This window comes from Thamnophis elegans, chromosome 12 (assembly GCF_009769535.1).
Source record: "Thamnophis elegans isolate rThaEle1 chromosome 12, rThaEle1.pri, whole genome shotgun sequence".
In the NCBI taxonomy this organism is placed as follows: Eukaryota; Metazoa; Chordata; class Lepidosauria; order Squamata; family Colubridae; genus Thamnophis; species Thamnophis elegans.
The window spans coordinates 2,141,829-2,169,325 of record NC_045552.1 but is presented as its reverse complement, the minus strand read 5'-3'; the positions used below and the strand labels follow the sequence as shown (position 1 = coordinate 2,169,325).

The 27,497-nt window shown below is 47.6% G+C and overlaps 1 protein-coding gene across 3 annotated transcripts; it reads right to left on the bottom strand.

Moving 5' to 3' along the window:
- Positions 1-27,051, bottom strand: LOC116515358 (SPARC-related modular calcium-binding protein 1-like). Of its 3 annotated transcripts, none has more exons than XM_032227346.1 (12): positions 26,767-27,051; positions 11,480-11,681; positions 10,991-11,103; positions 9,143-9,242; positions 7,271-7,321; positions 5,676-5,789; positions 4,233-4,310; positions 3,219-3,411; positions 2,681-2,763; positions 2,458-2,557; positions 767-1,014; positions 1-525 (listed from the first exon to the last, which is right to left on the bottom strand). In XM_032227346.1, the coding sequence occupies exons 1-11, from the start codon at positions 26,827-26,829 to the stop codon at positions 774-776; spliced, it is 1,338 nt and encodes a 445-aa protein (XP_032083237.1). In that variant the 5' UTR covers positions 26,830-27,051; the 3' UTR covers positions 1-525; positions 767-773. The 3 variants fall into 3 exon arrangements, with proteins under 3 accessions (XP_032083237.1, XP_032083238.1, XP_032083239.1); XM_032227347.1 differs by having other exon boundaries at positions 5,676-5,765; positions 26,767-27,050; XM_032227348.1 differs by having other exon boundaries at positions 5,676-5,732; positions 26,767-27,047.
- Between the last annotated feature and the right edge of the window lie 446 nt (positions 27,052-27,497).

Here is a 27,497-nt window from a genome sequence, read left to right as displayed (position 1 = left end):
TCCTTCCTCGTATATATAATTTATTGATTCAAAGAGCCCGCGCAGATAAGTTGGTTCTAAAATTCGACTTACTTTTTTCCCCCAGCACCGGGGACTTAGAAGGCGAATCACGCTTTTATTTTTTATTTTAAAAAAACATACACCTTTTTAAAAAACGCTCAGGAAAAAAAGCCATCCTCGGTCAGATTTTTTCCCTTTCCAAGGACCCCGTAAAAACAAAGCGAGGGTTAAAATATCACCATTATTAACAAAACCTAGGGAGGCCACATTACCCGCAGGCCTTTTTTTAATCTACATTTTTAAAGCGAAAGGAGGGCAAAAAAAAACCCAGGAAGAAAAAAGCGAGTGGCTGGGCTTTGCTGTCACCGATTCCGCTCATCCTTCCCCAGAAACATCCTCGTAATTCTTGGCAGGAAATCCAGTCCACCTTTTTAAAGTTTAAAAGGTTTAATCAGCAACCGAAGGCAGGAACTTGGAGATACAGAGATTGCAGGCCACTTTTTTTTTTTGGGGGGGGGGGGGAACCTTTGAATAGAAAGGAGAAAAATATTAATGAAACGCAAGGTTGGAGTATGCCTCAGTACAGGCGGTAATTCGCTTAATGACCATTATATGCTTAACAGCACCAGAAAAAGGGTGGTTTGCAACTGGCCCTTGCACTGAACTCAACACTATAACCCAGTGTTTCTCAACCTTGGCAACTTGAAGATGTCCGGACTTCAACTCCCAGAATTCCCCAGCCAGCATTTGGCCCCAAAATACCCACCGGAGGGTTAGCTGAGCCCCAAACAGCCTCTGAATTCGGGCAGCGAGATCAACCTGTTGCCGCTAAGATCGCAGTAATCCAGGAACTTCCGGACGCAACGTTTGGGCCGGGCGTTTTGCTTCATGTACAGCTTGAAGGGGCGCAGCTCCCTCTCGCTCACGCCGTTGCTGAAGTCGCGGTCCAGGTGGGTGAACTGCCAGCGCACGGCCCGGTCCTCCAGGCTGGGGGCCGCCAAGGAATCCGGAAACCTGCCGAGAGCGTAGCCCGTTTTTTGTTTTTTTTAATGTGGTCTAATTGTGGGTACAAGTCAAGACGGCAGCGGTAACGCTCCCAACAACAACCCTGGGAGGTAGGTTGGCGTGAGGGGGAGCAACTCGCCCCGAAACCCCCCAGGCGGGACTAGAACTCATCACCTCCTGGTGATTGGCCCCCAAATCACCCAGATGGCTTTCATGCCTAAGGCGGGACTAGAATTCACCGTCTCTTGGTGATTGGCCCAAAGTTATCCAGCCAGTTTTCATGGTTAAGGCCGAACTTGAACCCATGGCCTCCCAGCTCATGGCCCTGAAGCTTTCTCTCTCTCTGCCTCTCTCTCTCTTCCCTTCCCTCTCTCCCTGTCTTTTTTTCTCTCTCTCTCCCTCTCTTTTCTCCCCCTCTTTCCATCCTTCCCTCTCCCTCCCTTCCTCTCTTCCCTTTCCTCCCTCTCTCTGCCTTTCTCTCTTCCTCTCCCTCTCTTTCTCTCTCTCCCTCTCTTCCCTCCCCTTCCCTTCCCTCCCTCCCTCTGTCTTTCTCTCTTCCTCTCCCTCTCTTTTCTCCCCCTTTCCATCCTTCCCTCTCCCTCCCTCCCTCTCTTCCCTTTCCTCTCTCTCTCTGCCTTTCTCTCTTCCTCTCCCTCTCTCTCTCCCTCTCTTCCCTCCCTTTCCCTTCCCTCCCTTCCTCTGTCTTTTTCTCTTCCTCTCTCTTTTCTCCCCCTTTCCATCCTTCCCTCTCCCTCCCTCCCTCTCTTCCCTTTCCTCTCTCTCTCTCTGCCTTTCTCTCTTCCTCTCCCTCTCTTTCTCTCTCTCCCTCTCTTCCCTCCCTTTCCCTTCCCTCCCTCCCTCTGTTTTTTTTCTCTTCCTCTCCCTCTTCCTCCCCTTTACTCTCTCCCTCCTTCACTCTCTGTCTCTCTTCTCTTCCCTCTCTCTCGCTCCCTCTCCCTTTTACCTCCCTCCATTTCTTCCTCCCCCTTCCCCCTTTCCTTCCCCTCCCTTCTACCTTCCTCTCTCCCTCAACTCTGCCTAGCTGTGTGTGTCTGGGTCTCCAGGATCCTCCAGACAATATAATTTATCTACGGTATCTACAGGGTTCCTATATGCCAACTGGAGACACGCTCTTACCAAAATCTCTGAAATGAACCAGGTCCCAAAGCTTGAGTTTGGCGTACGGCCCTCCCTTCGCCCACTTCACCTTCACTCTAACTCCATGTTTTCTCGATCTTGGCAGCTTTAAGGGGTGTGGACTTCAACTCCCAGAATCCCCCAGCCACCACGTTGAAGCCCACCCATCTTCCAGTTCGAAGGGCCAGCTGGGGAACCGTGGAAGTTGAAATCCAGAGACCGTAAAGTTGAGAAACGCTGCACAATATCTTTGATTCTGCGGTTCACCGACCGAAGGCACGCTTCCTTTTTTCGCGACGGGCGAGACGAACTTACCTGCGGTACGGAATGGTCATCAGCCTTGACTGCAGCATGTGGGAACTCAACGCCTTGATCAGCTGGGTAAGGAATTGGGTTTTCTTGGACCCGGGACAGCCTGTTTGGGAAGATTAAAAAAAAGAAAAGGAACCTTTCTGACGGAAAATAAACGTATCCTTGTTGAAAACAAAGGCGTCTCCTTCTTACCGTTTTTGAGCTTAAGGAAACAGCTCGGACGTACCTGGCAGGATCCGATCTCGGAACAAGGACCTGATTTCCGTGCTCTTGGTTGCTGTATCAGCTTCGCAGTCCGGGGGAAAGTTTCTGGAAAAAGGACGGGGAGAAATTAACAGAAGGCTGTTTGGGGGCAGTAAACCTCTCCGTCTTTCCTAGGGGAGCCCCCTTTTTTTAGGGGGATGTTAGGAACTGAAAAAAAAAATGGCAGTCCAGATTTGGGTCTCTCCCAAATTTTCCTGTCTTCTGTACACTCTGCTCCCGACAACCTCTCCCAGCCTGTGTTGGGACTGCAATTCCCAGAATTCCTCAGTTGTCGATAGGAATGCTGGGAGTTGCAGACAGGGGGTTTAATGGAGGAGTCTTGGATCTTGGCAACTTTCTGGCTGGTGGACTTCAACTCTCAGCTAGGCCGGCTGAGGAATTCTGGGAGTTAAAAGTCCACCAAGTTGCTAAGTTTGGAGACCCCCAAATTAGGGGGTGTCACTGAACACAGGGGAGGAGAAAGGGGCTCACTCAGTTTCAAAGACAGGTATGGCACTGACCGGGTAGAAGTCCCTGGGATGGGGCGGCCGCTGACCACTCGCACGCACCAGCAGTAGCCTGTGGCTTGGTGACACTGCACCTCCTTGTAGGTGCCATCGCCTTCGCACTCCGGGATGAAGGTGCCCTCCTGTTGGTGCTGGCGGGCCTCGTGGATGGCTTCCCGCCGTTCCTGTTCGCACGACGGCGGGTATTCTGCACGGACAGAGCGCCGAGCGCAAGAGAAACCAAGAGTTGAGTTCACGTTCTAACTCTACGCAAGAATCTGATCTACTAAGTGGTCCCAGATAAGAATCAACAGAATTCATGGGGGGGGGCTGGGCTTCTTTCTCTTGCGGGAACGCAACAATTCTAAACCGATGGGACGTTTGACCCCACCTTCCAGGTGGAGTCAACTACAAGGAGGATGAAGCGGATTTTTCTTATCAAATGCTAAAATGATTATCCCAAAATAGACTGGAGAACCACTTGAACGGGATGGTTCAGATAGTCCTCGGCTTACGACCACAACTGACCCCAAATTTTTCGTTGCTAAGCAAGACAGTTGTTAACTGTTAAGGTTGCAAAGGGGGAATCATGTGACGCTCCGGGACACTGCCACCGTCATAAATAGGAGTCAATTCCTAAATCCGGACTCTGGACAGATCTGGCACTGGGCAGAAATAACTTCTATAACTTTAATTTAAGAGCCGAGGTGGCGCAGTGGTTAAATGCAGCACTGCAGGCTACTTCAGCTGACTGCAGTTCTGCAGTTCGGCTGTTCAAATCTCACCGGCTCAGGGTTGACTCAGCCTTCCATCCTTCCGAGGTGGGTAAAATGAGGACCCGGATTGTTGTTGGGGGCGATATGCTGACTCTGTAAACCGCTTAGAGAGGGCTGAAAGCCCTATGAAGCGGTATATAAGTCTAACTGCTATTGCTATTTAATGGTCAGCTGTCCAGAGTTGCTTTTTAGAGTGACCCGAGCAGCATGTAAATTTAATAAATAACATTAGTAAGAAAAAAACAGGGCTCACCTTGGGCTGGTTTAGCCGTGTGGTTCGTCTTGAAATCCGGGAGGATGATGGGGATCAGGAAAGGCAAGGTGGTGCCTTCTGGGTTACGGAGGAGCAGCGAGGGATCCGTGATGGGGGGCAGGGAGGCAGAGTAATTGGCAGGAAACAGAAGCAGAGGTGGGGGGTTAGAGCAATAACGTGGCATCTGGAAACCCCTCTTATCCCACCCAACTCTTTGGGGGCTCAATGGCCCTTCTAGTTTTTCTCCTGCCCCACACTCGCCCCCGGCCCATCCTGCCACACCCAAAGGATCTTTAATCCTGCCAGGCTTCCACATGGAGAGAGCCGCCTCTCGCAACATAGGGCAGGGTGCCCCACCCCAACTAAGGGCAGCTGTGCCACCACCCACACAGCTGAGTTGCCCGCTCAGCTGACTGCCACTGCTTTACATTCATTTTCATGTATATTTAGATTCATTGCTGGTGTGAGACAGTGAGTTCTAGTCCTGCCTTAGGCCCGAAAGCCAACTGGGTGACTTTGGGCCAATCGCCAGGAGACTGGGAGTTCTAGTCCCGGCTTAAGCCTGAAAGCCGGCTGAATAACTTTCAGACAAGTCCTTCTCTTTTGCAGCCCAGCCCACCTCACTGTTGTTGTGTCAAGAATAGGGAGGAAGGAGTATTAGATATGTTTGTTAGTTTCTTGATAAAAATAGTGAAGGTGGAGGAGAGAGAGGGGGGGAAAGGAAGAGCGAGTGAGAAAGAAAGAAGAAAGAAAAGAAAGAGGGAGGGAGGGAGGGAAGGAAGGAAGGGAATAGGTGATTCAGGCATGGTATAAAAGTGAAGGAAGGAAGGAAGGAAAGAAGGAAGGAAGGGAATAGGTGATTCAGGCATGGTATAAAAGTGAAGGAAGGAAGGAAGGAAGGAAAGAAGGAAGGAAGGAAGGGAATAGGTGATTCAGGCATGGTATAAAAGTGAAGGAAGGAGGGAAGGAAGGAAGGAAGGAAAGAAGGAAGGAAGGAAGGAAGGAAAGAAGGAAGGAAGGAAGGAAGGGAATAGGTGATTCAGGCATGGTATAAAAGTGAAGGAAGGAAGGAAGGAAGAAAGGAAGGAAAGAAGGAAGGAAGGAAGGAAAGAAGGAAGGAAGGAAAGAAGGAAGGAAGGAAGGGAATAGGTGATTCAGGCATGGTATAAAAGTGAAGGAAGGAAGGAAGGAAGGAAAGAAGGAAGGAAGGAAGGAAGGAAGAGAATAGGGTGACTCAGCCATGGTATAAAAGTCCACATTCGGTGTCTCCATTTCATGCATGCATTGTGCAATTGTTGCCTAGCACTGCAAACACACCCGTGCAACACAACCGTCCAATTCTAGCAAGTCCGAGCAGCTCATCCCCCCTACCCCCACCCCAAAACCTAGGGCGGTGGCCTGGGTGGTAAGGACCAGTGGGGGAGAAGGAAGGGCTCAACCTACCTGGCTGCCTGCGGGGCACGGGGCTTGGCTGAGTAGGCCGGGGGGCGACACCTTCTTCTGCGTTCAGGGAGGAAAAGAGGTGGAAGGCAGCTATTACAGAGGGTTTAATGTCATCTTCTCTGTCCAAAGAGGGAGAGAATTTAGAGCAGGGGTCTTCAAACTTGGCCACTTGAAGACGTGTGGACTTCAACTCCCAGAATTCTCCAGCTGGCTGGAGAATTCTGGGAGTTGAAGTCCACACGTCTTCAAGTGGCCAAGTTTGAAGACCCCTGATTTTTAGAGCTACAGGGGGTGCCTCAAGTCGATGATGAAGGCTCATCGGGGTTCTACATTGAACGCAAACTGAGGGAGGGGACCAACTCAAAACCCGGCAGGGGTAGGCTTTCCTAAGACAGAAGAAGCTCCATCGGTTGAACTTCTGCCTGCTAAGTAACACCCCCCCCCCCGGAAGGCATTAAAGGGAGGAATGCAGAAAACGACTTCCATTTTTCTCCAAAAGGCCCCTTTCTGTAACTTTCTGTAAGGTAGCTGTACATCGGCATTTCTCAACCTGGGCAGCTTTTCGATGGGTGGACTTCAAGTCCCAGAATTCCTTATCCATTTTTAGGTGGGTGGACTCCAAGTCCCAGAATTCCTTCTCTACTTTTAGGTGGGTGGACTCCAAGTCCCAGAATGCCTTCTCCATTTTTAGGTGGGTGGACTTCAAGTCCCAGAATTCCTTCTCCGTTTTTAGGTGGGTGGACTTTAAGTCCCAGAATTCCTTCTCTACTTTTAGGTGGATGGACTTCAAGTCCCAGAATTCCATATCCGATTTTAGGTGGGTGGACTTCAAGTCCCAGAATTCCTTCTTTATTTTTAGGTGGGTGGACTTCAAGTCCCAGAATTCCTTCTCCATTTTTAGGTGGGTGGACTTCAAGTCCCAGAATTCCTCATCCATTTTTAGGTGGGTGGACTTCAAGTCCCAGAATTCCTCATCCATTTTTAGGTGGGTGGACTTCAAGTCCCAGAATTCCTCATCCGTTTTTAGGTGGGTGGACTTCAAGTCCCAGAATTCCTTATCCGTTTTTTAGGGGGTGGACTTCAAGTCCCAGAATTCCTTATCTGTTTTTTAGGTGGGTGGACTTTAAGTCCCAGAATTCCTCCTCCATTTTTAGGTGGGTGGACTTCAAGTCCCAGAATTCCTCCTCCATTTTTAGGTGGGTGGACTTCAAGTCCCAGAATTCCTCCTCCATTTTTAGGTGGGTGGACTTCAAGTCCCAGAATTCCTCCTCCATTTTTAGGTGGGTGGACTTCAAGTCCCAGAATTCCTCCTCCATTTTTAGGTGGGTGGACTTCAAGTCCCAGAATTCCTTCTCCATTTTTAGACGGGTCGACTTCAAGTCCCAGAATTCCTGAACCTGGCTAAGAATTCTGGGACTCGCAGTCCACCCGTCTTAAAGTGGCTAAGGCTAAGACACACTGCTCTAGAGGCTACATCCCCACGACATGCTAAACCGGGTTAGTTTGAACCTCAGTCAATGCAGGTTAAATCACCAACCAAGTTAGGCACACCACGCACAGTCGCCGGGCGCCAGAGCAAGCAGAGGGCGACTTACCTCGCTTGGAAGAATGGGCATCTTGCCACGAGGTTCCCGCAGAATCCATTCCTGGTTTGGGGCGGAAGCGAAAGAAACAGAAGGGTTACTAACCAAGGTTTACAGACAGTCCTCGATTTATAAGCACTGTTGTGATCGGCACTTCCGGGAATCTGGGCTGGGGAATTCTGGGAGTTGGAGTCCATCTGCCTTATAGTTTGCCAGGTTTGAAAAAAATGCCGCTCTTAAATCTAATCTGGATTTCTAGTTGATCTTTTGGGTTCCACCACAAATCCGCGAAGCCCTTATCCGCGGAGACATAAGCGCGAAGACTAATTCGCGCCGTTCGAAGCGCTAAGGAAAAACGCGACCCTACCGCGATGACATAATTGCGGAGGGCAAATCCGCGCATTTCCAAGCACTCAGTACCCTAAACCTAACCCTAAACCTAACCCTAAACCTAACCCTAACCCTAACCCTAACCCTAAACCTAACCCTAAACCTAACCCTAAACCTAACCCTAACCCTAAATCTAACCCTAAACCTAACCCTAAACCTAACCCTAACCCTAACCCTAAACCTAACCCTAAACCTAACCCTAAAACAAACCCCTAAACCTAATCCTAACCCTTACCTTAATTGAAATTGGCTTTCTGCCGCGGCGCCGTTTTAAAGCACCCTTCTGTTGCCGCGCTGTTGTCGCGGCGGTGATGACGCACGGTGATGACGTCGCGGCTTTAGCGACGCGCTTATGTCTCCGCGGATAAGGGCTTCGCAGTTTTTCGTGCCACGGATCTTTTGTTAGGACGCCCAGGAGTTTGCTTGGATATTGATTAATGCATTCATAAATTATGTATTATTAAATTTATTAATTAATATATTTAATCATCAATTATTTTCTCCGGGCGGTGGAGTGGCCTAGAGGTGGAGCTCCCAATCAGGAGGCTGCTAGTTCGATCCTTGTTAGCGGCAGATATTTCTCTCTCTCTCTGGGCATGTTGAGAATCTCTCCTCTGAATATAACTCCGCATTGGCGACAGGATTCAGTTGCACCCCAATGCAAGGGGGTCATTCAAAAGACCCCCCAAAAAGGTTTTTAAATTGTTTTCTCTGCATTCATTATTTCAGTTCAGAAAAGCAGCCGAGCCCCCCCCCCCCCCCCCAAGCCAGGAAAATAAATCTTGGCTAAATCCCTTGTTTTATTGTATTGTATTGTATTGTATTATTTGTATGCCGCCCTTCTCCGGGAGGACTCAGGGCGGCGAACAATTCAAGGGGGAAAAAGGGGAACATAAAAAGACAAAATACAAATAATAAAAGTCGACAACAGTCGCACAACCATACATGTCGAGAGGGGAGGGAACTCATCACCCCCAGGCCTGCCGACAAAGCCAGGTTTTGAGGGCTTTTCGGAAGGCCTGGAGAGAGGTGAGGGTCCGAATCATTGGAGTTCATTCCAAAGGGCCGGAGCTGCCACAGAGAAGGCCCTCCCCCGGGTAGTAGCCAGGTGGCATTGGCTGGTGGATGGCACCCGGAGGAGGCCGACCCTGTGAGATCTAATGGGTCTGTGGGAGGTAATTGGCAGCAGGCGGTCTCTCAAGTACCCAGGTCCAATACCATGAAGGGCTTTATAAGTTACGACTAGCACCTTGAAGCGTATCCGGAGACTGATTGGTAGCCAGTGCAGCTCGCGGAGGATAGGTGTAACGTGGGTGTACCGAGGTGTACCCACAATCGCTCGCGCGGCTGCGTTCTGGACGAGTTGAAGTCTCCGAATACTCTTCAAGGGCTGCCCCATGTAGAGCGCATTGCAGTAGTTTCTCCACACCCCCCCACCCAAATCAGCCCCCCAGGAGCCTGGCTGGAGGTGAGAGAAGGGCAGGAAGGCCTCACCTGTGCAGTTGGGCGCTTGGTTCAGGGCAGAAGTTCCCGCGATGGGCTTGCCTTCCGGGGTGGAGCACCAGCAATAGCCGGTTTGTTTATGGCACTGGACCTGGGCAGAGAGGAGAGGGAGAGAAGGGGTGAGGGGATGCGCCCAGGAAAGAGATACAGGTAAGTCCTCGACTTATGACCATTCATTTAGAGACTGCTGGTGACTATAAGGATGCTGCAATGGCCGTGTGTCATAGCTCACTTTGGATATTGATTAACGCATTAATAAATTATTTATTATTAAATTTATTAATTAATACATTTAAAACAATCATCAATTATTTTCTCCTGGCAGTGCAGTGGCCTGGAGGTGGAGCTCTTGCCTCACAATCAGGAGGCTGCTAGTTCGATCCCAGGTAGCGGCAGATATTTCTCCCTGTCTGGGTATGTGGAGAATCTCTCCGCCGAATATAACTCCGCATTGGTGACAGGAGGAGCATCCGGCCAGTAAAGTTACAATGGCCATTAAAACGTGACTTGTGACACACGGCCATTGCGGCATCCTTATAGTCTCATCTGCTGGTAATCCTCGCCTTATGGCAATTCATTTAGTGACTGTTCAAAGTTACATTGGCAACAAAAAAAAGATGACTTAGGGCAGTTTTTCACACTCTATGACCATGGCAGCATCCCCATGGTCAGAATTCAGGCAGTTGGCAACTGACTCAGATTTATGATGGTTGCAGTGTCCTGGGGTCACGTGATCCCCTTTTACGCCCTTCTGACAAGCCAAGTCAATTGGGAGGGGGAGGGAGCCAGATTCACTGAACAACAGTGTCACTAGTTTGAGAACTGCAGTGATTCACTTAACGACCGTGGCAGGAAAGGTCGTAAACGAGAGCAAAACTCACTTAACAAATCTCTCACTTGACAACAGACATTTGGGGCTCGATGGTGGTCGTAAGTCAAAGAATTTGGGGTCTACAACCACACCCTCCAAAGCCCGGAGCTTGAGGGCAGAGGGACAATGTCATTTCAGGCACCCCATTTGTCTGCCCTTCACCCTGAGCTCCGAAGGAGCCCGTAGAACCGGGGTGTCAAACACGAGGCCTGTGGGCTGGATCTGGCCCAGGGGGCCGTCCTGGAAAATGTAAGGAGCCAGCATGGCTTCCGCCTGGTCTACCCAGGGCGAAGGGGAAACATGCCAGCAGTTTGGGGAGTGGCGTCAAGCTGGCCACACCCGCCCAGTCAGCCACGCCCCCTCCCAAGGTCAACCACGGCCCTGATGCGGCCCTCAGTGAATTTGAGTTTGACACCCCTGCCGTAGAATATTTATGTATTGAGTAGCTGCTACTCCCGCTTTGCCCAAGTATTCATTTATAGGGGGGAAATGTCCGGACCGAAGATAATTTCTAAATGTCTGGACCATACGTAGTTTCTAATGTTGAATTTCCCTCCTTTACCAGGGGGAATACTGTGAAGCTGTTACCGTGGCAACTCTGCTGCGCTGTACAGCAGAAGCCATTTTACGGCAGTACAGTAGAAGCCATTTGAAGGCACAACAGGCTGCATCTTAACAGAACACACACCCTGAGAGGTGTTAGGTCTTACCCTCCCATAGTATTTGTTTCCAGAGAGTAAATAATCTCTGTACCAAGTTTATTTGAAATTGCTGGAGGCGTTCCAGAGTTATGCTGAAACACACACACACACACACACACACACACACACACACACAGAGCGCCATTTTTATATATACTGTATAGATTAGATGCATTTGCTGCCCGTCTTGCTCTCGAGAGCGACTCAAGATCGGGCACAAGGGGAAGTTCGCCCGGTGCCGTAAGGAAGACGTAGAAAGAGCTTCACCTCCAGGAAGGCGCCATTCTCACTACATTCGGGCACGTACAGGGCGTGGCTCTGGCGCCGGGATTTGGCGAGGGCAGCCGCTCGGTCTTCTTGGCACCGAGTCAAATTGGCACCTGCGGAAGAAATGGGAGGAAGACACAAGTCAAGATCGGACATCGAAGCGGAGTTTCTGAACCTTGGCGACTTTTAGAGGGTGGACGTCAACTCCTACTTATCAACAATTAATTCACACCACTGTCCGGTTTCACAGTTACGGCCATCGGGGCCAGTCTGGAGAATTGCAGTCGTAAGTTGAATATCAATAAGCAATTTGCTCATCAATCAATCCTCACTGCAGCACCAATTTCACAGCTACGTCCACCTGGGGAAAGCCACCCTTCCTCCCCAAAATTGTCTCCCACGTCCGTCCCCCCTTGGCCCAGGGGCACCTCCCTGCCATCTTCCCCCCACACATCGATTCCCCCCACCCCTCACTCTTGGTATCCTTACTGTTGTTATCCTGCTGGGCAGCTCCTCGGCAGCGGAAGCGGGGCCACACCTGGAGGTTTGGACGTTCACACCTGGCTTCCTGGAAGGCGCAGGGCGACAGGTAAAACTTCCCGTCAGAGGCGCACAGGGGGCGGCCGTGTTCATGCGGGGGGCACTCGGCCGGGCATGGCAGCCGCTCCTGGCCACCCTCCGAGATGAGGAACTGAAAAACAGGCAGAGGTGCCTGATGACACAAGGACAGCTTTTTCCTGAATGCCATCCCTCTGCTAGACAAATAATTCCCTCCCCACCATCCAACTATTTACTTAAGGCTGCATTACTATTGCTATTAGTCTTCTCATCGTTCCTATCATCCATCTCCTCCCACTTATGACTGCAGGACTGTACCTTCGTTGCTTGTATCCTTACGATTTGTATTGATAATGTTTCCTGATTGCTTATTTGTACCTTATGACTACCATTAAGTGTTGCCTCTTACGATTCTTGACTAATATATCTTGTCTTTTATGTACACTGAGAACATCTACTCCAAAGACAAATTCCTTGTGTGTCCAATCACACTTGGCCAATAAAGAATTCTATTCTATTCTATTCTATTCTATTCTCTATTTTCTCTATGCTATGCTCCATATTCTATGCTCTCTATATTCTATGCTCTCTATATTCTATATTCTATTCCATTTTTTATTCTATTCTCTATTCTACTCTATATTTTCTCTATGCTATGCTCCATATTCTATGCTCCCTATATTCTATATTCTATTCCATTCCATTCCATTCCATTTTTTATTCTATTCTCTATTCTACTTTATATTTTCTCTATGCTATGCTCCATATTCTATGCTCCCTATATTCTATATTCTATATTCTATATTCTATATTCTATTCCATTCCATTCCATTTTTTATTCTATTCTCTATTCTACTCTATATTTTCTCTATGCTATGCTCCATATTCTATGCTCCCTATATTCTATGTTCTATTCCATTCCATTCCATTTTTTATTCTATTCTCTATTCTACTCTATATTTTCTCTATGCTATGCTCCATATTCTATGCTCCCTATATTCTATATTCTATTCCATTCCATTCCATTCAATTTTTTATTCTATTCTCTATTCTACTTTATATTTTCTCTATGCTATGCTCCATATTCTATGTTCCATATTCTATGCTCTTTATATTCTATATTCTATTCTATTCCATTCCATTTTTTATTCTATTCTCTATTCTACTTTATATTTTCTCTATGCTATGCTCCATATTCTATGTTCCATATTCTATGCTCTTTATATTCTATATTCTATTCTATTCCATTCCATTCCATTTTTATTCTATTCTCTATTCTACTCTATATTTTCTCTATGCTATGCTCCATATTCTATGCTCTCTATATTCTATATTCTATATTTTATATTCTATTCCATTCCATTTTTTATTCTATTCTCTATTCTACTCTATATTTTCTCTATGCTATGCTCCATATTCTATGCTCCCTATATTCTATATTCTATTCCATTCCATTCCATTCCATTTTTTATTCTATTCTCTATTCTACTTTATATTTTCTCTATGCTATGCTCCATATTCTATGCTCCCTATATTCTATATTCTATATTCTATATTCTATATTCTATATTCTATTCCATTCCATTCCATTTTTTATTCTATTCTCTATTCTACTCTATATTTTCTCTATGCTATGCTCCATATTCTATGCTCCCTATATTCTATGTTCTATTCCATTCCATTCCATTTTTTATTCTATTCTCTATTCTACTTTATATTTTCTCTATGCTATGCTCCATATTCTATGTTCCATATTCTATGCTCTTTATATTCTATATTCTATTCTATTCTATTCCATTTTTATTCTATTCTCTATTCTACTCTATATTTTCTCTATGCTATGCTCCATATTCTATGTTCCATATTCTATGCTCTTTATATTCTATATTCTATTCTATTCCATTCCATTCCATTTTTATTCTATTCTCTATTCTACTCTATATTTTCTCTATGCTATGCTCCATATTCTATGCTCTCTATATTCTATATTCTATATTTTATATTCTATTCCATTCCATTTTTTATTCTATTCTCTATTCTACTCTATATTTTTTCTATGCTATGCTCCATATTCTATGCTCCATATTCTATGCTCTTTATATTCTATTCTATTCTATTCTATTCCATTTTTTTCTATTCTCTATTCTACTCTATATTTTCTCTATGCTATGCTCCATATTCTATGCTTTCTATATTCTATATTCTATTCTATCTATTGAGGGTCTACCTGGGGTCTGCCCCATCCTGGATAGGCAGTCCCACAGCCCACCAGCAATTAACTATGGTTAAATCTAGGTTTCAAAGCAGGGCTAGCTCAGAAAACATGCCAAGCCGAAGGCTTCGCCAGCTGAATTCTCCTGGGTTGCGTTTTGAGGCACCTGTTGGATTAATCTTTCGACATGACAGCCGGGGCTGGGGAATTCTGGGAGTTGAAGTCCCCCGCCCACCCAGCCACCCCCAAGGCTTCAAGTGGCCCAAGTTTGAGAAACGCAGCTTTGTTCTATAAAAGGGGTCTTTGAATGTTGCCCTCATCATGCAGACATGAGGTCACCCATCAATCTTGACAGGAGCTCCTGTGTCTTCGAGGAGAGCCAGGTCTCGAATTCGGACAGCCCTTCCTGGACTGTGTAGACACAAACTCCCCCCCCCAAAGAGTCTCCCACATCTCGGTTGCAGGGGGGAGGGCACTGCTTCTGTAAAGGGTCTTTCAAGACTTCGGTCCTTCTGAGCCCCCAATATCAACCATTAAATCATTCTCAAGGACAATCGGGACTTTACAGTAATAAATTATCTGCGCATTCAGACCGGGAAAATTATAGGGCTCTTCTGGATATGTGGGGAGATGGGTGGTGGGCCAATCACCAGGAGATGGGAGTTCTAGTCCTGCCTTAGGCATGAAAGTCAGACAGGGTGACTTTAGCCAATCACCAAGAGGCTGGGAGTTCTAGTCCTGCCTTAGGCATGAAAGTCAGACAGGGTGACTTTAGCCAATTATCAGGAGGCTGGGAGTTCTAGTCCTGCCTTAAGCATGAAAGTAGGCAGGGTGACTTTAGCCAATCATCGGGAGGCTGGGAGTTGTAGTCCTGCCTTAGGCATGAAAGTCAGATAGGGTGATTTTAGCCAATCATCGGGAGGCTGGGAGTTGTAGTCCTGCCTTAGGCATGAAAGTCAGATAGGGTGATTTTAGCCAATTATCAGGAGGCTGGGAGTTCTAGTTCTGCCTTAGGCATGAAAGTCAGACTTTAGCCAATCACCAGGAGGCTGGGAGTTCTAGTCCTGCCTTAGGCATGATAGCTAGTTGGGTGGCTTTGCGCCAATCACTAGGGGAAAGTGAATTTTAGTTTGGACCAAAGTCACCCAGTCAGCTTTCATACCTAAGGTAGAACTAGAACTCTCTCTCTCCTGGTGATTGGCCCAAAGTCACTCAGCTGGCTTTCCTGGTTGAACTGAAACTAGAACTCACCATCTCCTGGTGACTGGCCTAAAGTCTCCCAGCCGGCTCACCCTAATATAAACTCAGCATTCATCGTGCTTATTGCAGCTTCTCAGGGGGTGCCCCTTTTTGTGGTCAAGATGGGGACCCCCAACAGTGGGATCAAAGCTCCACCTGGTTTTCAGGTGCCATGTATTCATACTGATCCGTCTGAGGGGTTTTGAGCCATTGGCGGGGAGGGTCCCTCATCCAGAAACAGACTTCAAGTCGGCTCACCGTGCGATTTTTTCCTTTTCGCTCCAGGACTGAAAGACGACACCGTGTCCCTTATTTTACGTGTCCTTTTCCCTCTGCAAAGTCACTACTTAACGTTGACATACACAACACGCACTCCTGGACAGCCCGGCCGGGATGCCAAATCGCATCTCCCCCGGCTCCCAACACAAATATTAGCGCACATTACGAAAAAAAAAAGTCTCTTACGGGTGGGGACAGTTGTTTATTTTGCAATCGACAATTTATCTAATAATTCAGCCCGGTTGTTTTGGTGGGTAATTCAGTTGGAAAATGTTGTGGGTCACAAAAACGGTTCCAAACACAACTCAGAACGCTTGGGGGGGGGGGGGGCTGGATGCTCCTGGGCGCACATCGGTCGGGCTGGAGGCGAAAAAGGCTGCCGTTCTTTGGGATTTGACATTGACGGACCCTGGAACGCAGCCCACCCCAAAGGAACGGTGGTGGGTCTAACATCTCACGGCTCCCTCAAAGTCTCCCAGGATGAAAAAAAAATAGGGGGGGGAGCATTCGCTAGGGGTGCTTCCTGGACAAACCCAGAGGTGTTTTACACACGGAGATGGAGTCACCGAAGCAGCCGGCGTGAGCTTAAATATACTCCAGAGCAGTGTTTCTCAACCTTGGTGACTGGGGGATTCTGGGAGTTGAAGTCCACAGGACATAAAGTCACCAAGGTTGAGAAACATTGCTCTAAACGGATGCTGACTGTGATGGGAGGACAAATGATGGGCAACTTCGTAAGAGAGGGTTTCAGTGTTGCTTAAGAGGCTGAACAATTTACAGAGAATAAAAAAATGTCAACACAATCAGGAGGCTGTGAGTTCGATCCTAGGTAGAGGCAGATATTTCTCTCTCTGGAGACGCTGAGACTGTGTCCACCTCGCAAAGGATTATGGGGTCATTAAATGAAGATGATGATGATGAAAGAAATGTAAAGAAAGCAAATGTAAACGAAGTAAAGTTAGCTCTGTGAATGGAAGCACACCGAGGAGTCATCCAGAGCCAGTCCAAGGTCAAGGTCAGATCAAAGTTCTCCAAAGACGATCAAAAGTCCAAAAATCAGAACCCGCACATAAATGTCATACGAGCCAGATATTAGACATTGTTCCCAGCAAAGAGAAAAGAGGCAGAGCAAATCTCTTCTATAGGCTGCAGTCAGTGGTGCTGGCTGGGGGACTCTGGGAGTTGAAGTCCACAGGACTTAAAGTCACCAAGGTTGAGAAACACTGTTCCAGAGGATGCTAAATGACAGGAAGGCCTGGAGGAACGTTGTCCATGGGGTCACGATGGGTCGGACGCAACTTTGCAACTAACGACGACAGGGGTCTCCAACCTTGGCAACTTTAAAGCCTTGTGGACTTCAACTCCCAGAGTTGAGTTGCTGGGAGTTGAAGTCCACAAGTCTTAAAGGTTGGAGACCTTTATATATCAATCGCTTTCGCGCCTAAATAATCAGTCTTCGCTTTGCTACGCTTCTAATCATTTATAATTAGTAAAAGCACACTTGATTTCTACCTATGGAGTCTCGTGGTCTTCTTTCCTAATTACTCAATGAAGAGGTGCTGACACCTGCCCTGTGACTTAGGATGGAGTTCAGTGGTGAAGGTGAAGTGGTTTGAGATCTGGACTTGCGGGAAAGACTCTAAACCTCTCGGCCCAACAAACAGGTCGGGATTAGGGGTGCATATACCCTAGGGGTCTCAATGCCAAAGGTAGAGTGCTGTGTTTGTGTGTGTTTGTGCTGTGTTTGTGTGTGTGTGCATCTGTTGCACGCCGCTCTCTGCAAAGAGGCAGCTGCCTTCTGAGCACTTCAACCTTGATTGACAAGCCAGCCGTAGACATAGCCTCCTCCCGACTGAACAGATTCCCTGTCTCTTTGTGTGTCTGTGTGCGTGTGTGTGTGTATATGTGTGTATGTGGTGAGCAGCCCAAGTGCCTCACAGCTTACCTTGGCTCTTCGCACGCTACCCGTAACCGCAGGAGCTGCAGCCAGGAAAAAGTGAGGGCTGCGTCAACAGAATTTGATAGGCAGGTCTGCCCGTTACAAACACCCCCCCCCCATTCTGCGTCCTCCGTCAGCATCCAAGATGCTGGGCGATGCTCAGGGATGTGTGTGTGTCTTTAGGGAGGGGGGGTCTTTAGGGATTTGGAGAGGGGGAAGGAGTGGAAAGAGCAGGGAGGGCGAGAAGGAGAAGTCTTCTTGGGGTGCAGAATAATTCTGAAGCCATTTTCCTCAGCCTCAGCCGAGGTGGCGCAGTGGTTAGAGTGCAGTACTGCAGGCCACTTCAGCTGACTGCTATCTGCAGTTCGGCAGTTCTAATCTCACCGGCTCAAGGTTGACTCAGCCTTCCATCCTTCCGAGGTGGGTGAAATGAGGACCCAGACTGTGGGGGGTGATATGCTGACTCTGTAAACCGCTTAGAGAGGGCTGAAAGCCCTATGAAGCGGTATATAAGTCTGACTGCTATTGCTATTGCTAACCTGGTAAACTTTAAGATGGACGGACCTCAACTCCCAGAATTCCCCAACCAACATGTTTTAAGATACCATAGGTGTACTTCAGTCCTCAGGATACCTCAGCCAGGATGCTTTGACATGGATGGACCTCCTCTCCCCAAATTCCCACGTCATCATGCTTTAAGACGGGTGGATTTTCTCTCCCAGAATTCCCCAGCCAGCCAGCGTGATTTAAGATGGATGGACTCAAGCCATCAATTTTAAACTAAGTTATTTTCTCTTATTTAATTCATCAATAGAATACAATATATAGGAAAACACAGAATTCCTTCAATTTCGCAAGAAAAGTAGGTAAGATTGGATGCCCCTGCTTTACCCCATGGGAAGGAAGAACCGATTCCCTGCAGCGAGAAAATTCAGCAAAGCGATGAGAAATTGTTTCCTTGAATAGTCTCTGTGTCCTTTTGGGGGGGTTTTTTTGATAGCATTTTCTCGACAGTCTACAGGTAGTCCTCAACTTGCGACCCCAACTGAGCCCAACATTTCTGTTGTGAAGCAAGAAGTTTGTTAAGTGAGTCCTGCCCTGTTTTACGACCTTCCGTTGTTAAGCGAATCTCTGCAGTGAGTAAGTTAGTCACCCGGTCGTTAAGTGAATCTGGCTTCCTCGTTGACTTTGCTCGCCAGAAGGGCGTGAAAGGGGATCACATGACACCCAGGACACTGTGACCGTCATAAATATGAGTCAGTTGTTCAAGCGCCTGAATTCTGATCCTGGGACGGTAGAGATGCTGCAAGTGTGAAAACGGTCACAAGTCACAGTTCCCAGGGCTGTTGTAACTTCGAGTGGTCACTAAACCGAGGAGTACCTGTCCAAGCCCCTCTCTACTTCCATGCAGGAATCTTCCAACTCACTAAGAAGTGGATTTAGGGACGGGTAATGGCTTGTTGGCCAATTATGTGCTTTGCGTGCAAATAAATAAACGTGTTTTTTTTAAAAATACCGCAATGGCTCCCCGAGGAACGGCTGGGGAAACCTCTGTCAGGAATCAGCTCCTCTCCACATCAATCAAGGGGCTTCTAAATGGACCTTTGTTGTCTAAAGTAGCTTTCCACCTTCCTAAAAGCCACCACTTCATCGGATCAATGCTTTAAAAAAAAAAAAAAAAAACAAATTCAAGAGAGACGGACGGCTTCGGATCCAAATTCTCCCCATTTGCATTTTGCAGCCTGTTTTCCAAGTCTTGCCAAGGGGAGACGTGCCTCGTGGTGGTGGTGGTGTGGAGTCCAGAAAGCCCAGCCCGTGGGGTGTATTTAGCTGGTCCGAAGCTTGCCTTCTCCCGCCGAGACATCGGGGACCGAACAGACATGCCCTGAAGCTTAGCCAGGATCAACAAACCTGGTTGCCCACCCCTGGACAGGTGTGGGCATCTGGGTGTGCTACTGGCTGCAGGCAACCCAAATGCCCGTCAGCCAATACGGCTGGGTTAAGAAGCAACTCCGAGGGAAAAGAGAGGCTGCATTCGTTGTAAACAATCCCGGCCTTCAGTCTTGGGGGGCACTGGGTTGGAATAAATATTGGAAACTGGGCCTTTCTTCTTAGCTCCCGTAGCTGGGAGATGCCAGGAACAGAGGTGTGTTAATTTCAAAGGAAAAAAAAAACGCTTTGAAGGTGCCACTTGTAGATTGAGGAAAGTAAGCTGGGACAGCCGGATGCTCCCAAATGAACTCCCCCCCCCCCCCCCGGCCCAATGCTGTCCTTATCTACTTCCCTGCCCAAATTTAGTCAGTCTTTACATCAGGGGTGCCCAAACCTGGGAACTTTAAGACTTGTGGACTTCAACTCTTTAAGAGTTGAAGTCCACAAGTCTTAAAGTTCCCAGGTCTTAAAGTTCCCATGGCTGGCTGGGGAATTCTGGGAGTTGAAGTCCACAAGTCTTAAAGTTCCCAGGTCCTAAAGTTCCCATGGCTGGCTGGGGAATTCTGGGAGTTGAAGTCCACAAGTCTTAAAATTCCCAGGTCTTAAAGTTCCCATGGCTGGCTGGGGAATTCTGGGAGTTGAAGTCCACAAGTCTTAAAGTTCCCAAGTTTGGACAGCCCTGCTTTACCTGCTCAGCTAAGATCAGCTAAGATCTATAAAATCTAAGGATCGCTTGGGGGGATCTCTCTAAGCTTGATTGTTTTCTTGAAGACGTTTCACTACCCAACTAGGTAATATCATCAGCTATCTAGAAGGGAGTGGGGTTTGTGGACTGGGGAGGAGGAGGAAGAGGAGGAGAGCGACTGTGGGTGCTCTCTAAGATGGGTTATTTTCCTTGCAAACATTTCACTAGCCAACTAGATAGCATCATCAGCTATCTAGAAAGGAGTGGGATTTGTGGAGAGGAGGAAGAGGAAGAAGAAGACGAGGATGATTATGGGGTCCTTGGTGCTCTTTATGGTGGGTTATTTTCCTTGCAAACGTTTCACTACCCAACTAGGTAACATCATCAGCTATCCAGAAGGGAGTGGGATTTGTGGAGAGGAGGAGGAGGAGGAGGAGGAGGAGGAGGAGGAGGAGGAGGAGGAGGAGGAGGAGCACGACGACTATGAGGTCCTTGGTGCTCTTTACAATGGGTTATTTTGGTGCTCTTTACGATGGGTTATTTTCCTTGCAAACGTTTCACTACCCAACTAGGTAGAATCATCAGACTACAAGGGAGTGGGGTTCATGGAGTGGCGAGGAGAAGGAGGAGGAGAACTGTGGTCCTTAGTGTTCTCTGAGCTGAGCTGTTTTCTTGTAGACATTTCCCGACCCTACTACGGAACATCATCCATACAGCTAATCTATCATATTTAAAATCCATGATGAAATAATAAGAAAGATTATGGATTGGGCCGAAATGGATAAACTAACTAAAGAAATCCAGGGAAAGGAAGAATCAGAATTCTACCAGATATGGGATAAATGGTATAGGTGGATGGAGGAAAGAAACAAAAATCAATGAAGGAATATAACGAAACTCAAAAAACAATAGCTATGAGTAAAATAAGAGGCTTAAGAAGGGTGAAATCCAAATGAAATACAATAGAAGGGGAAATAATATAAGGTGAGCGGTATCGATCGATGATTGCTATTATCCTGTTCATACTGTATTGTATAAATGTGGCTTACGTCTAATTTTTGTGTGTGTGTATTTTACATGTTTGTTAATAAAAATCTTTTTTAAAAAAATTAAGTCCATGTTCTTTGGGGACACCGCTCTCATTTGGTCAGGTTTTGAATGCTGGCCCAGATGTGGACCAATCCAGCTGTGTGGCCCTTCCCCCTTGATTAACTCTCCAGCTGCCATCAATTCCTTCGGGAAGTTTCCGGGGTTCAAGATCTTTAGCCTGTTGTCTTCCTTCCGTTTAGTGGCCATTCAAAGGCACTGAAAAAAGGGACTTAACGACTTTTTTTCCACACTTACGACCTGTGGTCACTCGATCAAAATTCAGACGCTCGGCAACTGACTCATATTTATGACGGTTGTCGTACGATCACATGATCCCCTTTTGCAACGCGCAAAATCATTGGGGAAGCCACATTCCTTTAACAACCGTGGCAAGAAATGTTGCAAAACGGAGCAAAAACTCACTTAACCAATGTCTCACTCGGCCACTTAAATTTGAGGAGTGGGGGGGGGGAGGAATTGTGGTCGTAAGTCGAGGACTACCCCCCTGGGGATGAAATGGAAGGTGCAAAAAAAACCCCACTCTTCCCTTTCTGCAAACAGTTTAGCTCTGCTCTCTCTCTCTCTTTCTCCCCGCTGCTTTGGCATCTGGGCTTCGGAGTGGCCAAGCCTTTGTGGTTTCGGTGGCCCGTGCACAGCCGTGCCAGAGCACACACGGCTCTTTCAGCTGTCAGCTGGCAGGATTTGTTAGAGCCTCCAGCAAATAGGCAAGAGAAACTTTGCAGAAACGCTCTCCCCTTTGCCAGATTCAAAGCTGCATTGTAGGGCGGCTGCCCTCCGTGCTCTCCCCCCCACCCCACCCCACCCAGATGACAAGCACCCTTGGCTTATGAAGAGGGCCTTATTTGACAGGGGCGGGAGGCAAGGAGGGGGGCCAAGAGAAGGAGGAGGACGACTATGGGGTGGTTTTCTTGCAGATGTTTCACTACCCATCTAGGTACCATCATCAGCTATCTAGAAGAGAGTGGGGTTTGTGGACTGGGGAGGAGGAGGAAGGGGAGGGGGAGGAGAACGATTGTGGGTACTCTCTAAGATGGGTTATTTTCCTTGCAAACATTTCACTACCCAACTAGATAGCATCATCAGCTATCTAGAAGGGAGTGGGATTTGTGGAGAGGAGGAGGAGGAGAAAGAAGACAAGGATGACTATGGGGTACTTGATGCTCTCTGAGCTTGGTGGTTTCCTTGCAGACATTTCACTACCCAACTAGGTACCATCATCAGCTATCTGGAAGGGAGTGGGGCTTATGGACTGGGGAGGAGGAGGAAGGGGAGGGGGAGGAGGAGGAGGAGGAGGAGGAGGAGGAGGAGGAGGAGGAGGAGGAGGAGGAGGAAGAAGAAGACAAGGATGACTATGGGGTACTTGATGCTCTCTGAGCTTGGTGGTTTCCTTGCAGACATTTCACTACCCAACTAGGTACCATCATCAGCTATCTGGAAGGGAGTGGGGCTTATGGACTGGGGAAGAGGAGGAAACGGAGGGGGAGGAGAACGACTGTGGGTGCTCTCTAAGATGGGTTATTTTCCTTGCAAACATTTCACTACCCAACTAGGTACCATCATCAGCTATCTACAAGGGAGTGGGATTTGTGGAGAGGAGGGAGGAGGAGGAGGAGGAGGAGGAGGAGGAGGCGGAGGAGGATGAGGAGGAGGAGGCGGAGGAGGAGGAGGAAGAAGAAGACAAGGATGACTATGGGGTACTTGATGCTCTCTGAGCTTGGTGGTTTCCTTGCAGACATTTCACTACCCAACTAGGTACCATCATCAGCTATCTAGAAGGGAGTGGGATTTGTGGAGAGGAGGGAGGAGGAGGAGGAGGAGGAGGAGGAGGAGGAGGAGGAGGAGGAGGAGGAGGAGGAGGAGGAGGAGGAAGAAGAAGAAGACAAGGATGACTATGGGGTACTTGATGCTCTCTGAGCTTGGTGGTTTCCTTGCAGACATTTCACTACCCAACTAGGTACCATCATCAGCTATCTAGAAGGGAGTGGGATTTGTGGAGAGGAGAAGGAGGAGGGGAGGAGAAGTAGTAGTAGGAGGAAGAAGATGTGGAGGAGGAGGAGGAGGAGGAGGAGGAAGAAGACAAGGATGACTATGGGGTACTTGATGCTCTCTGAGCTTGGTGGTTTCCTTGCAGACATTTCACTACCCAACTAGGTACCATCATCAGCTATCTAGAAGGGAGTGGGATTTGTGGAGAGGAGGGAGGAGGAGGAGGAGGAGGAGGAAGAGGAGGAGGAGGAGGAGGAGGAGGAGGAGGAGGAAGAAGAAGACAAGGATGACTATGGGGTACTTGATGCTCTCTGAGCTTGGTGGTTTCCTTGCAGACATTTCACTACCCAACTAGGTACCATCATCAGCTATCTAGAAGGGAGTGGGGCTTATGGACTGGGGAAGAGGAGGAAGCGGAGGGGGAGGAGAACGACTGTGGGTGCTCTCTAAGATGGGTTATTTTCCTTGCAAACATTTCACTACCCAACTAGATAGCATCGTCAGCTATCTAGAAGGGAGTGGGATTTGTGGAGAGGAGGAGGAGGTGACTGGAGCCTCCGAGAAGCTTCTTCAACTCTTGACTGGGAATGGAATCCTTCAATCAGAGCGGAAGAAGCTTCTCGGATGAGAAGTGAAACCTCTTCAAAGAAAAACCCGAAAGCCCAGTTGCCTCTTGGGGAAGAAAAAGCATCTTTGGGACAACAATGACCTGGATGACTTGAGAATCTCCCTAGGCAGCCCACCCTTGGCCAACAAATGGGCACATTCTTCTGCTTGGTCCCCACCTAGGAGAAGACCTCACAGGTGGTGGTTGCTCGGTTGCGTTTCTAGCCGGTGAACTTAGTCACAGGCCCCCAGAAGAGATGACCTCACTCCGAACAGACTCAGCCTCCCCCAAGAGCGGGTTAAAATTAGCTCCCACAAGTGACACGTCGGGAACTAAATATGGATTTCAACCCTTCCCAATTTGGCAATGCTCTTTGTGACTCGGGAGGTGTGGAAGCCTCGCCTCTTGCTGGACAGAAGGGAGCGCCCGGCTCAAGCCCATCGTTCTTGGGGAAGGGACTACAGAGCCATCTTCCAGCTGGGGGCAAAGAACAGCCCCGAGAAATCCCAGAATAAAATCTAATTACGGGTTCTCTCCTGCCAACCCCGCTTCCCACAATCATACATTAGTAGCCCCGTAATCAGTCGAGCTTGGGACACTGCGACTGTCATAAATATGAGACAGTTGCCAAACGTCTGGATTTTGATCTCGTGACCATGGGGATGCTGCAAGGGTCGTAAGTGTGAATAATGGTCATAAGTCACTTTTTCAGTGTTGTTGTTACGCCAATGGTCACTTAAAAAATAGTTGTAAGTCGAAGTCTGCCTGCATTTAACCTTTTCTACTATAGCGTGAAGCCAAACAAGAAACCAGCAAAAACTCTTTCCCAGCCAGAAAGGAACTGCAGAGCAAGCACACTGACTGAGCACTTGACAAGCACATCCCTGAATTATTTCTTGAGCAGTTTGCACGAGAAAGAGAGAGTCAAAGGAAGTTCTTCGCCCAAAGAAGGAGCTTATAATATATAATTCAAAAGGGTGACCAAGAATGGGGGAAAAAACCTTCTAGACAGGACTCTCGAGCCAATGCCCAACATTCCACTTCAAGTCCCAAATGCCGCGATCCTGATCCGATCATCATGTAGAAGAATGAGATGCAACCCACAACTGTCTAAGCGGGAAGGTCCTCTTCTCAGAGTGTTAACACTTACAATTTAACAACCCTGAGCAGGGAGGGGGGGGGAATGGTGGAAAGATGCATATTGGTAGAGTCACTGTAGGTATATCCACTTGGACGTTAAGAGGTAAGTAAGGGGATTAAGCCAGAAGGTGTGAACAATGGGAGGTTTGGGAAGAAAACATGTCTTTGGTTTATAAAATTTATAGGCTGCCCATGTTATCTCAAGGTAATTCTAGGACCATGAAGGTGAAGGAATTCTAGGAAAAACACTATACCAAAATGTTAACAAGAACTCATCTATTCCGTAAGCTCAGATAAGCACTAAGAGCTTTGCAAAAGAGGTTTACAACAGACAAGGTAAGATTAGAGATTTCCGTGTTTGCAGCTATCCATCAACCTTGGCACATGGTGACATAAATGTCACTGTGCCTCTTTTTAAAAAAACATCTGTAAACCTGGAAGTTCCGTTGCTCACCGTAATTTTCCTCCTGGGCCTATGGAGAGCCAACGAAATAAAGTGAAGTTACCCAGGGCCCATCACAAAATCAAAATGACTTCATGTGAAGACAGATAAAAGATTGTGGCAAGGAAGACTTGTACATTAAACTTACAAAATTTACTTTAAAAAAAAATCTTCTCTTTACTCAATCCAAGGAAGCATATTTTCTTATTTGCAAGCAATGGAAGACAAAATGTGATTTGAGTGTCATTGGGAGGGAAGTTAGAGGCTCAATTAATGTATACAGTAATAACTTTGATCATCTTAAGATGCATGGACTTCAGCTCCCAGAATTCCCCAGCCAGCATAGGAGATGAAGTCCACGCATCTTAATGTTATCAAGGTTTTTACATATTACCAAACTCTGAAAGGCTTGACTTATGACCACAATGAGAGCACAAAACCGCTCTTGCTAGACGAGAAAGTTGATAAGTGAGCTTGGACCGAATTTATGACCTTCCTTGCCTCCGTTGTTAAGCGAATCACTGCAGTTGATAAGTTAGTACCCCGGTTGTGAAATGAATCTGGCTTCTCCATTGACTTTGCTTGACAGAAGGTCGCAAAATAGGATCACGTGACCCCGGGATACGGCAACGGTCATAGGTATGAAACAGTTGCCAAGCATATGGATTTTGATGACGGGATGATGGAAAGGTGGTCACTGTGAAAAACGGTCGTGTCACTTTTCCCAGTGCCTTTGAACGGTCACTAAAATAACTGTCGTAAGTCGAGAACTAAACTGTATCAACCAAACTTTACAATCCTCTTTACCTTAAACTATGATGCAAGTTTCCAAGAAAAGATTATGTCCTGATAATCGAAATCCAATTAAAATTCAGTTAACCTACCATCACAAACCCACTCCACGTGAGGGCAGATTGCACACATCCAGAATGTTTAAATAAACAGAAAGAAACAGAGAGAGAAAAACCCACAAATTTTGCTTCATTTTGCTGGGTTGGTGCCCGAGCCTGATTTTAAATCAAAACTCTGACAATTTCCCCAGGTTTGGGGGAAAAAAGCGGGGTGGGTGGGTGAGCGGTGCCGAGAACAGCCCCAAATGTTAGCTTGGATTCTCTCTTGACTTTGTATGAAAAATAAGGCAAACGCTCTGCTTTTTAGAGTTTTAACTTTGCACACCGCCAAAGGAAATAACCTTTCTGTGCCAAATATTGATCTCTTTTAGAAAAAAAAAAGGTTTTTTCAATATCTAGAGGGTTAAAGTCACACGCACGCACATGTATTTTACTTGCCATGCGTGGCGGTGTTCAAACATTTATGAATTCATAGTATACCCATTACAAAGGTCCAGAAATAGTAGTTTTTAAAAAAAAGGGGGGGGGTCTATCCCATTCAGGATCAGAGAATCGGTGTGCCCCATTTAGCAGCCCCTCCCCAAAACAACTGCACAGCCCCTTCTCCCTTTATGCTTACAATTTCACATCGGTTGAGAAATGTTCCTGGGGGTCTCCCATCAGATTTCAGGGGGCTTCCGATGGGAAGCTGTATTGTTGAGTTTCTCCCCACCACAATTTTTGCCGGTGTGTCACTCACACTTTCTCCCCCTGTACTTTTTTTTTTTTTTTTTAAATTGCTTCCAAGTTTTCTTACCGGAGACCGAAAAGATGCTGTCAGTTGTAGCAGAAAGACCAGCAGCCAAAGTGCAGGAGGCATGGCGTTGCAGCCCCTTCAATCTTCCACGGAGGTTTCTGCAGCCCCCCTACCACAAAAAAAAAGGCAGGACGAAGGGGACACAGACTGGACACAGCCGAGTCACTGCCTGCCTGAGTTATAAGGCCCCCCCTCTGAGAGCCCACCAGCTCTTCCCCGCCCTTCCCTGACGGTCAACTGCACTCTTCTCCAAGGTGTTCAAAGCACGTGGGTCACCAACAGCTGGAGTAGAAGCCACGCCTCCTCGGGGAGGGGAGACTCCCACCCACCCCCAACCCCTTTTCCAGATCGGAGGCTGAAGTTGGGCCAGAGGGAAGCTATCACACTGAGAGACCAGGTCACATTTCTAGTCGGCTGTGGGTAGATTTCCGTGCTGGAGGTTTTTAAGAGAGTCACTTACCTAAAATGGTATGGGGTCTCCTGCTTGAGCAGGGGGCTGGACTAGAAGACTTCTGAGGTTCCCTTCCAGCTCTATTCTGATTGATTAAATCAGAAAAACTCGCCACTGGCAATTTTGCAAAGGCGTAGCCCAACTCCAGAGGGCTTAAAGGAGCACAGGTGGTCCTTAGAGGCTCACCACAACGGAGCCCCCCGCCCCAATCTTTGTGGCTCAGGGAAACTCAGTTCATTTTGGCGGCTGAGCGAGTGTAACTTTATTGAGTTTATTTGTT

Excerpts from the sequence above, each read along its gene's own strand:
- LOC116515358 (XM_032227346.1), bottom strand. The coding sequence starts at position 26,829 with ATGCCTCCTGCACTTTGGCTGCTGGTCTTTCTGCTACAACTGACAGCA. Across the intron at positions 9,243-10,990 it reads AGAATGGCGCCTTCCTGGAG|GTCCAGTGCCATAAACAAAC; the intron begins GTGAAGCTCTTT and ends CTCTCTGCCCAG. Across the intron at positions 2,558-2,680 it reads CCGAGATCGGATCCTGCCAG|GCTGTCCCGGGTCCAAGAAA; the intron begins GTACGTCCGAGC and ends CTTCCCAAACAG.